General features: G+C 51.3%; 1 protein-coding gene across 1 annotated transcript; it reads right to left on the bottom strand.

Annotated features, from left to right (window-relative positions):
* Nucleotides 1–2,574: 2,574 nt before the first annotated feature.
* Nucleotides 2,575–10,919, bottom strand: LOC148045681 (uncharacterized). Its single transcript, XM_087712207.1, is given in 11 exon segments — nt 2,575–4,500; nt 4,645–4,692; nt 4,694–4,781; nt 5,021–5,099; nt 6,515–6,552; nt 7,014–7,059; nt 8,444–8,569; nt 8,734–8,891; nt 9,589–9,641; nt 9,677–9,906; nt 10,661–10,919. Coding segments are annotated over 11 exon segments (1,281 nt in total). The 3' UTR covers nt 2,575–4,344.
* Between the last annotated feature and the right edge of the window lie 1,131 nt (nt 10,920–12,050).

Genomic DNA, 12,050 nt, shown 5'->3' with positions numbered 1-12,050 from the left:
ACCTTCATCATCGAAGCACATGTTCTTATACATTCTCAAAAGCATTGCAACACGGAAACACTTAACACATTTCTTAGTGGTTACCTTGAGGAGAAAGCCTTATAAGGAGATGGGGTCTTCTCGTTTTGTTTATGGAATAAGTGTCATTAATGAACTTTAATTGAACCTTGGACTTTTGACATAGGCTTTTTGACATAGGGACATCTTGTGGTTAGGCACAGGCTTCCTGTGTCTATTGCAAGTTCCAACTCTGTCTATGTGGCTTTTAATGTAGAAGTAAAGGGGCTCTAAGAGGCTGTCCAGCCTGACCCAGTAGGTTTCACACAATGTCCAAATCTCACTTTACGTTTCCCCCCCCCCTTCTAGACTCTATTAATAGCCACAATTGAGTCTAGCCTGTTGGATTAAAAATACAAGCAGGCACAATACAGAATAGCAAATCTTATAGCACATCAATCCACATCTTAGAGTTTATCTTCCGGAATCACTTTCTCTACTTCTAAGAGTGCAATTTGAATATAGGAGCTAGTATCTGAAGCTTCATCTTCCATGTGGGATTTTTCTTTCATGATCCTTCTGCAAAGGCTTATTCGTGGTTATCTTCACCAGCCTTCTTTTCTCTGGCGTTAATAAAATTTCCATCAGAATTTGTATGTCAGCTCAAGCAGACTGGTGAGTTCAGAGAAATGGGTGCAAAAAGGACATGCATCTCAGCTGGATTTTCTCGATAAGCAGGAATTTGATTTTTTTTCCAATTATATAAATCAGCCATTGAGAATGGAGCATATCCACACCTTACCTAGAGCCGAGGTGGCGCAGTGGTTAAATGCAGCACTGCAGGCTACTGCTAGATCAGCAGGTCAGCGGTTCAAATCTCACCGGCTCAGGGCTGACTCAGCCTTCCATCCTTCCGAGGTGGGTAAAATGAGGACCCAGATTGTTGGGGGCAATATGCTGACTCTCTGTAAACCGCTTAGAGAGGGCTGAAAGCCCTATGAAGCGGTATATAAGTCTACTGCTATTGCTATTGCTCCCGCTCAGCTTCTGGCAATACAATTTTCCTCAGGGGCAATTTGAGTTTTTGTCTCAACTGCTCCCTTGGACCAGGTTGGTGGTCCACTTGATCTCTTCCTTTTGTAACCTTTTTGGTTTCCTTCCTCCTGGCCCCACCGAAAGGGACCGTTTGTTCATTCTAACCAATATCTGATTCCACTTTTTGTCTCCCTTGGTCTCCTACCCCTTCAGTGTCAACAACTTCATTTCAAGATTGCACAGGTGGAGGGCACTGATCTCAGAGACACACTCTCTCTTTCTCTTTTTAAACACTTAAACACATCAACAAAGACAAACATGCAAGCTAAAACATTGAGACTCTCTCTTTTTCTTTTGTTTCTTATCTCTTATCTATGTCTCTTTTGTAGATTCATATGGTGGTTTGACTAGGAGGGCAAAATTCAGTATCCATATTCTACAATACCCTGCTACAACCAAAAACCCTCATAATTGTCTCCTATTAGTTGTTTTGTCGTTAAATCAATTGTTAAATTTTTCAACACCGCTACTCTGTGGGGAATAGACAGCATGAAGTTTCCACTTAATTCCAAAAGCCTAGGAAACAGTTTGTGTCACCTGAGCTGTGAAGTATGGGCTCACATGCTTCAGGAACAAAATGAACAGGTAAAATCATTTAAACACACAATAACTACAAGGATGAAACTTTTCTCATGTCCTTTTGGATTGGAGACATCTTAGCTTCAATTACCTTGAGGGTGTACAAAGACTTAGACACACCTAAGAATTTCAACAGATAGTACATCAAATTAATCAGGTCCAATTTACCTAGGTCTTCCCATTCAATAGGCTTTACCTTTTTATTACCTGCTAAATTTCTTACTTTTGCTTGAAGTTATGCCCGATGTCTTATCTCCTTATGCACTAGATTGTTAATACCTGTCTCTGCCCTGGGGTGTTCCATAATTTGGATCTGCCAGCAAGCGCTGACGAATTTTAAAGATCCAAATTCTTTTATCTTGGTTTCGTTTGGTTTATTGCATTTATATGCTGCCATATAAGTCTTGACCTCCCAGCCCGCGCTGGCATATTTTTAAAGATCAAAATATATGGAGACTTTCATTAATACATCGTTTGCATCTGGGTGGGGCTCTTGATTCATCTGATGGTGGCCAGAATCTGAGGCCCTACAGAAAGGCACCCCAAATCTTGGCACAATGTCTTTTAGTACACACAAAACCAAGAGATCTCTAAATCCCAGTTTCTGGGGAATATTGTGGGGAAATCTATTTGCCACACAGCACCTGGGAGCCCCGTAGAAGGACTTCCAAAGGAAGTTTCCATCCTGTCTTTGGGTTGTTTTTTTCACAACTGAGACAGGCTGCAGCAACCTGATTAACAACAGCATACGTGTCTCTCACTACCGATCCCTGCAAACAACCTCCTTGAGGCTTGTGCAATGCGGGTGAGGGTAATTTCCCTGCCAGAGACTTTACTAAAACTTTCTGAAAGTATTTTTCAACATGTATTGGAGGGCTGTTTGAGGAACGCTCTCCACCTCCCATGTTCTATTTCTAACACACTTTTTGCTGACCTGCAGCCCCGGAACTCACGGCCACCAACAGGAAATGCAGCAGATTAACCTCCCACACAAGCCCAGAGCCTCATTAGGATATGCCGCCCAGGGGGGTGATCGGCCCCCCTCTTCCACTCCTAACCGAGTGGGTCTACAATTCTTTTGATACTTGCCTGCAGGCGTCTTCTTTCTCAGCCGGCGTAATTTTTTATTAACTTGTCCTGTCCCTGGTCAGATTCTTGGATCGGTGGTGTCCTCCGAATGCCCAAGAGAGGTCATCAGCCTTCTTCCAGAGAAAGGTCTCTGTGGCGCCTGAAGATGGGCGAGTTGGTCTCGATGGGGCACCGGTCGGTCCGTTTCGTCCTCAGAGAAATATCGCTCTAACTCCTGGCTGGCTCGCCAGAATATGTTGCAGAAAATGACAGGCGTTTGACTTCTCAGGATACAGGAAAAGTTTATTTGGCAGCCAGGTTCAGAAAGGGAGCCCATGGCTTAGCATTGCAAGTTCTAAACAACGTTAATTATCACATTCTTATACGTTCTCAAAAGCCTTGCAACACGGAAATACTTAACACATTTCTTAGTGGTTACCTTGAGGAGAAAGCCTTATAAGGAGATGGGGTCTTACTTCTCTTTTTGTTTATGGAATACGTGTCATTAACGAACTTTAATTGAACCTTGGACTTTCGACATAGATTTTGACATCTTGTGGTTAGGCACTGGCTTCCTGTTTCTTTTGCAAGTTCCAACTCTGTCTACGTGGCTTTTAATATAGAACTATAGGGGCTCTAAGAGGCTGTCCAGCCTGACCCAGTAGGTTTCACACTTAATATCCAAATCTCACTTTACGTCAGCTTTAGTATCAGTTGGTTACAAAAGGTTTTCGTGCATCTCTTCCACAGCCATCAAACATAATTCATATTAACTCAAGTATCTTAACTCAGATATTTATCCATGTTACCCTGTTACCTCCATTTTCCTTTGACTATAGTTGTTTGAACGTCCTTCATCATAAAATATACCCAGATTTAATACATAACCGCATGCTGGCATTTCATTTAACGTTTCTAAAATCCTCCAGTGACACTGAATCCTTCTGTCCTGTCCTAGCTACACCTCCATAATATTTAGTAACAAACTTTTCTTTGGTTTCATTTTTATTTGTTGGCTTTCGGACCCAGATCCCGATCCAAGTGAGTGTCATTGATCCAGTTGATCCAAAAAGTTTCAGCATGAGAAAACGGGCTGCTTTAAAGCGGGACCGTCCAACCTGGGCAACTTTAAGATTTCAACTCCCAGAATCCCCTCGCTAGCAAGGATTTACCCCAACGGATAGGAGAAGAAGGGCCAACGGAGACACGCCTTTATCCCATTGGTTGATAGGGTGACTTTATTAGTATATGCAGTGTATGCAGCGGACATAATATAGCCCATTTTTTTCATATGAAAACTTTATTAGTAGATGGTGGATATGCAGCGAACATAATATATCGTGACTTCAACAGAGTGAACAAAATTGCTGGCTGGGGAATTCTGGGGGGTGAAATCCACAAGTCTTAAAGTTGAAAAGGTTGGGCATCCCTGGTAATATATCCACCTTGCAGCCCTTGAGCAGGGGGTTGGACTAGATGACCTCCAAGGTCCCTTCCCACTCTCTTATTCTGTAAGGGTCTCCAGCTACAGCAGGGGGTTGGACTAGAAGACCTCCAAGAACCCTTCCAGCTCCATTCCGATTGATTGAAAGCCTTTCCAGCTCCTCAGAAGTGATCCCGCTCGGCTGGCTCTCCCGCGTCACCGATGAAGACCAGGTTGCGGCAGCCCCCCGTTGTCTGTGGGGCCGAGAGAGGAGGACCCCGAGACCCCCAAAACGTTTTCATCCGAGGGGCTCCTCCTGCGGGCGGCCCCTCCCTCTCCTGCAAGGCAGGGAAAGCAAATGGATGTCAGGGACTGAACTCAGAGGCTGGATGGGGGTCCATCGGGGGGGGGGCTGGGACTCCAATCCCTGAGCTGAATCCTCCCTTCCCTCCCTCCCCCCCACAGCTCCCCTCAACACTCACAGGGTCAAGGGCCAAAGGGGGGCAGTCTTCTGGCTCTGGGCACCAACCCCGGCGGCCGCACCCGAGGGAGGCTCAGGACCCTCGAGCGGAGGGAGAGGGGCAGGGCTGCGGGGGTCTCCCGGGAGGTGGGACCTCTTCTGTGGGGAGAGAAGCCACTGAGAGGGGGCAGCCCTACTCACAGTAGGATCCTCCTAGGCCCATTCCAGGAGGGGGCTTCAGTGGGGTGAGGCTGGCCTTATTGCCGACCGGGCAAAAGATTGTCCCGTGAGCCCCCTCCCCATCAACGACGGCTGCCTTCCCTTTCAGGGAATGGTGAGGCTTTTCCTGCTCGAGCAGAGGGTTGGACTAGATGACCTCCAAGGCCCCTCCCTCTTACCGGAAGAGCAGCAGGGCCAGCAGCAGACACAGCAGGAGACCCGCTAAGCAGGAGACCCCCACCAGGGCCAAGAGGAGGGCTGTGCGGAGGGGGAGGTCAAAGGTCAGCCTGGAGAACCCTCCAATTCAAACCTGCCGTTTCCCTGCTCAGCCCTGCTCACAGAAGCCCCCTCCCCACCAGGCACTAAGCATCGCAAAGATGGCAGCACCCCAGCTGGCTTTTGGGGGTTCTCGAGGGGCGGCTGGGACCTTGCCTGAGGGGGTCCTATATGGGCCATCCCCATCTTCCTTCCTTCCTTCCATTTGTTTTTTCCTTCCTCCCCTTTCTCTTCTTTTTTCTTTCTCTCTCTCTCTCTTGCTCTTTTTTCTTTCTCTTTCTTTCTTCTTTCCTATCTCCCTTCCTTCCTTCCTTTCCCATCCTCTCTCCCTCGCTCCCTTTCTCTTCTTTGTCTTTCTTCCTTACTCATTCTTCCTTCCTTCTTTCTTTTCTCTCCCTTTCTTTTTTCTCTTTCTCTCTCGCTCTTTCCTTCTCTTTCTTTTTTCTATCTCCCCTCCCTTCCTTTCCCATCCTATCTCCCTCACTCCCTTCTCTTCTTTGTCTTTCTTCCTTATTCTTTCTTTCTACCTTTTTCTTCCTTCCTTCCTTTTTTCCTTCCTTCCCTCCCCCTCCCCTCCCTTTCTGTTCTTTCTTTCCCTTCCTTCCTCCTATTCACTCACTCTCTCTCTTGCTCTTTTTTCTTTCTCTTTCTTTCTTCTTTCCTATCTCCCTTCCTTCCTTCCTTCCTTTCCCATCCTCTCTCCCTCACTCCCTTTCTCTTCTTTGTCTTTCTTCCTTACTCATTCTTCCTTTCTCCCTTCTTTCTTTTCTCTCCCTCTCTTTCTCTTTCTTTTTTTTCTATCTCCTTCCCTCCCTCTCTTCCTTTTCCACCTTCTCTCCCTTTCTCTTTCTTTGTCTTTCTTCCTTATTCTTTCTTTCTTTCTTTTTCTCCCTTCCTTTCTTCTTCCTTCCTTCCTTCCTCCTACTACTCTCTCTCTCTCTTTTTCCAGCTCCCCCACTGCGCTGCTCAGGGGGCTGAGGGCCCTAGACAGGGGGAGTGGGCTGATGATGGGGGGGGTGTCTTAACCAGGGCCGTCCCTGGGCCTCTGCAGTCCTGCTTGCCTCAGAGGGAGGGTCTCGCTCCTAAGGAGTGGGGGTTGGGCTTTCAGTACACCCACATCAACTGAATCAGCCGGGTCCAGGATCGGGCCCAGTCGGAGGAAGCACACCCCCCCCCTCTGCAACCTTCCTAATCCAAGGCCTTGTGGCAAGGAGTTCCCATGTTCCCCTGCGTGCATTCCAGGCAGGTTGCCCTGCGGGGCTTCCACTCCTCCAGCAGACTCTCTAGCCCCCCCCACCAGCCCCCCCACCAGGCCCTTCACTCAACCCCCTCTCCCCCCCCCGTTACCCTCCGGCCCAAGGCTCCTCCTGTTGGGTCGGGGGAGGGGGGGCACTTACGGTCCTGGCAGGCAGCACCGCCAAAGCCGAAGGGGCACCTGGAAGGGAAGGGAGAGGTGGGAGGGCTGGCGGGGGCTCCTCCCACTGGCCAGGAGGAAGGGGGGGGGACCAGAATTGCCGTGTGGGACCCAAAGAAACCCCTGGCTGCACTTGGGGCAGCCGGAAGCCTCGCTCAGCCTCTGCCAGGTGGGCTTCTCTGCTCTGCCAAGCCCTGGACATGGGCACTGCTGCCCTCTAGTGGCCTCAATCCGCCTCTTTCTCATCATGGGATCTTAGGGCCGGAAGGGACCCGGGAGGCCTTCTAGTCCACCCCCCCAGAGGCTGAAGGCTCACCAGTCTTTCATTCCAAATGGTTGTCCGGGGCTTCCCCCCCCCTCTCTCTCTCTTCAAAATGACCTGCGATGGAAGACCTGCAATTCCCAGAGTGGGGTTTGAAGAGTCCCCGGAGGCAGAATTAGAATCCAGGACCCGATTCCTGCTGAGTCTAAATGCAACTCACCTGACACAGGTGCCATTCCGCAGCCAAAATCCACTCTCACAAGCTGGATGGAAGAGAGGAAGAGAAGACAGAATGTGAGAGAGAGAGAATGAAAGAGAGGGAGAAAGAGAGAAAGAGAGAGAGAAAGAATGAAAGAGAATGAGAGAGGCAATGAGAGCGCAAATGAGAAGACAGAGAGAGAATGAGAAGAGGGAGACAGAATGTAAGAGAGGAAGATAAAGAAAACAGAGAAAGAGAAGATATCATGAGAAAGAATGAGAAAGACGAGAGAAAGAGAAAGAAAGAGAGAGAAAGAGACAGACAACAGGAGAATGACAAGAGCGAGCGAGAGAATTAGGAGAATGAGAGAGCGAATGAGGACAAAGAGAGAGAGAATGAGAGAAAGAAAGAAAAGAGAGAATGTGAGAGAGAATTAGAAGAGCATGAGAGGGAGAAAGAGAGAGGGAGAGAGAAATGAGAGAATGAGAAGAGAAAGAAAGAGAGAAAGAGAAAAGAATGAGAGAGAGAGAGAGAGAAGATGAGAAAAAGAAAGAGAATGAGAGAAAGACAGAGAGAGAATGAGAGAGCGAATGAGGACAGAGAGAGAATGAGAAGAGGAAGAATGAAAGAATGAAAGAGAGAATGAGATAAAACACAGAGAGAGAATTAGAAGATAGAATGAGAAAGAATGAGAGTGAGGAGAGAGAAAGAGAGACAATGAGAGAATGAGAAGAGAGAGTGAGAGAATGAGAGAGAACGAGGACAGAAGAAGAGAGATGAGAGAGAAAGAAATGAGAGAGCAAATAAGAAGACAAAGAGAGAGAATAAGACAGAGAGAGGGAATGAGAGACAATGAGAGAATGAGAGAGTGAGTGAGAGAATTAGGAGAATGAGAGAGAATGACGATAGAGAAAGAAAGACAATGAGAGAAAGAGAAAGAATGAGAAGAGAGAGAAAATGAAAGAGATGAGAGTGAATGAGGATAGAGAGAATGAGAGCAAGAAAGAGAGAATGAAAGAGAAAAGAATGAGGGACAGAATGAGAATCAGAGAAAGAATGAGAGAGAGAGAGACAATGAAAGAGCAAATGAGAAGACAGAAAGAGAATGAGAAGAGGCAGACAGAAAGAATGAAAGAGAGAATGAGATAAACAGAGAAAGAGAGAGAATTAGAAGATAGAATGAGAAAGAATGAGAGTGGGGAGAGAAAGAGAGACAACTGGAGAATGAGAAGAGAGAGCGAGAGAATTAGGGAGAATGAGAGAGAATGAGGACATAGAAAGAAGAGAGAATGAGAGAAAGAATGGGAGAGCAAATGAGAAGACAGAGAGAAAGGATAGAGAGAGGGAATGAGAGAGAGAATGAGGGGAAATGAGAATAAGAGAGAGAATGAGAAGTGGAAAAAAGGAGTGCCCCACCTGTATTGGGGGGATCCCCCAAGGCCAGCCCACTGTGCAGGTGCGGTCCATGACATGTGCCCGGAAGAAGCCAGGACGGCAGGTGCAGCCGACCAAACCACCTGAGGAGGAGCAGGTGGTCGAGAGGGGGTCGCAGACATCCAACCGGCAGAGGTTCAAGGCTGCAAAGGAAGGGCTCCGGTCAGTGACGGACATTTCAGCGGGGAGGGGGGCTGCCTACAGGGCCCTGCCTTTCAGGATCCTCACAGATGGGCCGTTTGGCAGCCCTCTGCTGCCCCCCCCCTCCTTGCCAGGGCCCTTGGCCTGAGCTCCCGTGGCAGCTCACCCTGGTAGGTGCCTAGGTGGTCGCAAAGCAGAGCATCCTGCAGGCTGCTGTTGTGGCACTGCGCTGGGAAGCCCTCCACCGCCGCGTCCACCTCGTGAATTGTGACCGGCCCCCGAGCAGAAAAGTGGTGCAGGATGGTCACCTCCCGGCTGGACAGGCTGCGGAGCCAGAGGTCAGGGTCAGCTGGTGACTGGTGGCGCACGACCCCTCCCACCCGTGACTCCCCTTATAGGTTCATCGTTCCTCTGAGACGTTTGGGGGGCTGAGGGACCACCGATTCCATTGTCCTCGATGCGGGAGATAGTCACAAGAGGAGTTGGGTGGGAGAGGGGAGCAATTTTCCTCCCAGGAACAGGTTTTGTTCCCCTGGGGGGCAAACTGGAGTTTGACGACTTGGAAGGGTTATGCAGAGGCTGGCCGGATCACCCTCAGGGAGCCGTAGGAAGGTGGACAACAACAGGAGTCCACAACCCCTGGGTTTGCGGCTCGTTTGGAACCGGGCTGTACGAGCGACAGGCGAGCCCACATGTGGACGGGGCTACAGCCGTACAAGCAGGGAGCGCAGGTACTCGGTGTCCAGCTCCACTTCCGCAGAACCATCCCCTCTCTCTGCCAGTCTGCCAATCCCCAAAACTTGGGGATCACTGGACTAGATAGTCCCCAAGATCCTTCTCATCCTCTCATGAAGCCCCATCCACGCGCCTGCGGAACCCCCAAACTGCACCGTAACCCGGTCTGTGGAAAAGCTGCTCTTGGTCCGCAGCACCCCAAAGGTTGTGGGCGCCTGTCCTAGGAAGCTCCAGGGCAGGCCCACAAATTCATCCCCCCCTGCCCCGTCTCCTTCCACGGACTCACTTCAGCGCATGAACCGGGGAGTCCAGGTACCCCTCCAAATGGCCCAGGATGCACTGGAGATGCACTGGAACTACGGAGAGAGACAGACCGGGATGGCAAGGAGGCACAATTCCTGCCCCTGAGGCTCTCCAATGTGTCCCACCGGCCACTGCAGGGGCCTCTCTCCTTTCCCAGCCTCGGGGGGGGGCGCACCAAGGAGGCAGCCCCCATCCTTTGAGGGGGGGCTTACCAAGTGCCGGATCTGGCAGGCAACCCGCAAGGACGCCGACTCCGGGGGCTCCAGGTTGCAGACCGTCAGCCGGGCAGGGAAGACTTTGACTGTAAGGTGATAGCCATGGCCCTGCCCGTCAATTCGAGGGTCCAGGGTGTGAGCCAGATCCCCTGCCCTTCCGCCCACATCTTGGCTCAGGTGGAGCCCTGGGTGTGGGGAGGGACAAGTCCCGACCAGGAGGCAAGGATTTTATGGCGGTGGGGGGGGGGGCTGTCAGTTCACTCTGTGTGCTGAAGGAAATGCCTGTCAACCCGCTGTTCCCAGCCCTCCCTCCCCCCCTCCCCTTTCAGACCGGACTCTTTTCACTCCCCCTTCCATCCCTCCCCCCTCCCCCCTCACCCTGCACCGTTTTGCTGAAGCCGAGCCGAACCAAGGCTGGGACGGGCAGTGCCCCCCTTGGCGCTTGCATGCAGGAGCAACGCGTGGCACTCACCTGGCTGCCAGCCGGGAAGGGGGCAGTGGGGCTGGAAGGCGCAGCCCTCCAGGAAAAGAGGAGCAGCCGAGGGCCTCTGGTTGGACACTTGTCTGCCGTCAGGGTCTCCTGGGGGGAGCTACGGGAGGATTCCCCCCACCCGCTTCCTTTTGATAAGGGTTCCCTATCCTCTGGTTGTGACCCGCCTGGGGCCGCCGACTGTTAGGAACCGGGCCGCACAAACAAGCGAAGCTTTCAGCTCCAAAGTAACGGGATCGAGGTGGCACGTGAAACCATCCCCCCCCGCCTCATTCCTAAGTCCGTGGACAAACTGTCTTGGACAAAATCAGTCCCGGGGGGGGGGTGTGGGGTGACAGTTGCCCCCTTACCTGGCATGCAGCCAAACACAGGGTGGAGATGGTAGCCCAGCCCGCAGTGGCAAATTTGGCGTCCACGTGGTCTTCCTCGCAGGAGCTCCAGGGGGGCAGTCCTCCTTTCCACGACAGGCTGGGGCCCTGTGAGGAAGGGGGGACATTGGCTGTGACACTGGAACCCTGTCTTTGCGAGGGGGGCGGTGGGGGGCTCCAAGGAATGGAGCCTGAGAGGAAATGAGGGCATCCCAAGGGCGCTGAGGTGGAGCGGGTACATGTCGTCCTCGACATAGGACCACGACGGAGCCTGAACGTATGCGCCAAGTGAGACATTTAAAGTAAGTTTCGCTCCATCCAACGACATCCCTCCGTCATGAAGTTAGTCACCACGGTCATTAAGCGAACCCAGCTACCCCTTGACGTGGCTCGTCAGAATCCCGTGAGCCCGGGACACACCGACCGTCAATAAATGGGAGTCCGTCGGTCAAGTGTAAACCCCCGTGACCGTGGGGATGTTGCAACGGTCCTAAGTGTGAAAACAACCCCAAGTCCCTTCTTTTCCGTACCGTCCTAACTTTCAACCGTCACTAAGCAAAGCACTGTAAATCGTGGAGGCTTGTACCAGGTTCCACCATGGCTGCCGGGGATCAGGTGGGGCTGTTTTGTAACCTCTACCACCATAATTGGGACTAGATGACCTCCAAGGCCCCTTGCCAACTATGTTATTCTACGATGGTGAGGGTGAGGTGAGGTGGACTAGATGGCCTCTACAGTCCCTCCTAACCCTATCATCCTATCTTCTGGGTTCTAACAAAGATGGTGGATGGAGACCAGGCAGGGCCAATGAATGTCGGGGGGGGGGGGGATCAGGCAGTGAGGGAGGGGTGGGTGGGGTCTCCTTGCGCCACGCCCCTAAGGCCAGGTGCCGCTCACAGGTTGACCCGCCCCTTACCCGTCTCTGGTGCGTCACTGGTCCAGTTGGCCGTCGTTGTGGGGAGGGTCTCGTCCCGGGCAAAGGGGGGGTCCGAAGCCTGGCTGACCCTGTTCTCCCCTGAAGGAGGAAAAGGGGGAAGTAATTGCTGTCACTGGGGGCTTTTGAAAAGAGAACCGGACAAGCCTTGGTCCGAAATAGGATAAGTGGAATAGGATAAGGTCTCGTGGCTGGAGCAGGGGCTGGACTGGATGGCCCCCGAGGGCCCCTTCCAACTCCCAGCTGGAACAAAAAGAGACGACCGATTTGCATGACATCCCACGTGCGAGTCACATAATGGAACACCCGTCCCTCATGTGACCCAGGCGGCGTCTAAACCGTGGAATGGAACAAACCCGAGTTAAGACTTTCTGAACGTCGGGAGGGAGGCAGGCACAGAAGGGGGGCGGGGAGGGGGGGAATGAAAGGGCACCTCCC

This window comes from Thamnophis sirtalis, unplaced genomic scaffold (genome assembly GCF_051295495.1).
Source record: "Thamnophis sirtalis isolate CommonGarterSnake01/CBP01778 unplaced genomic scaffold, rThaSir2_p1.2 scaffold_4, whole genome shotgun sequence".
Taxonomy (NCBI): domain Eukaryota; kingdom Metazoa; phylum Chordata; class Lepidosauria; order Squamata; family Natricidae; genus Thamnophis; species Thamnophis sirtalis.
This window is presented reverse-complemented; position numbering and strand designations above follow the sequence as displayed.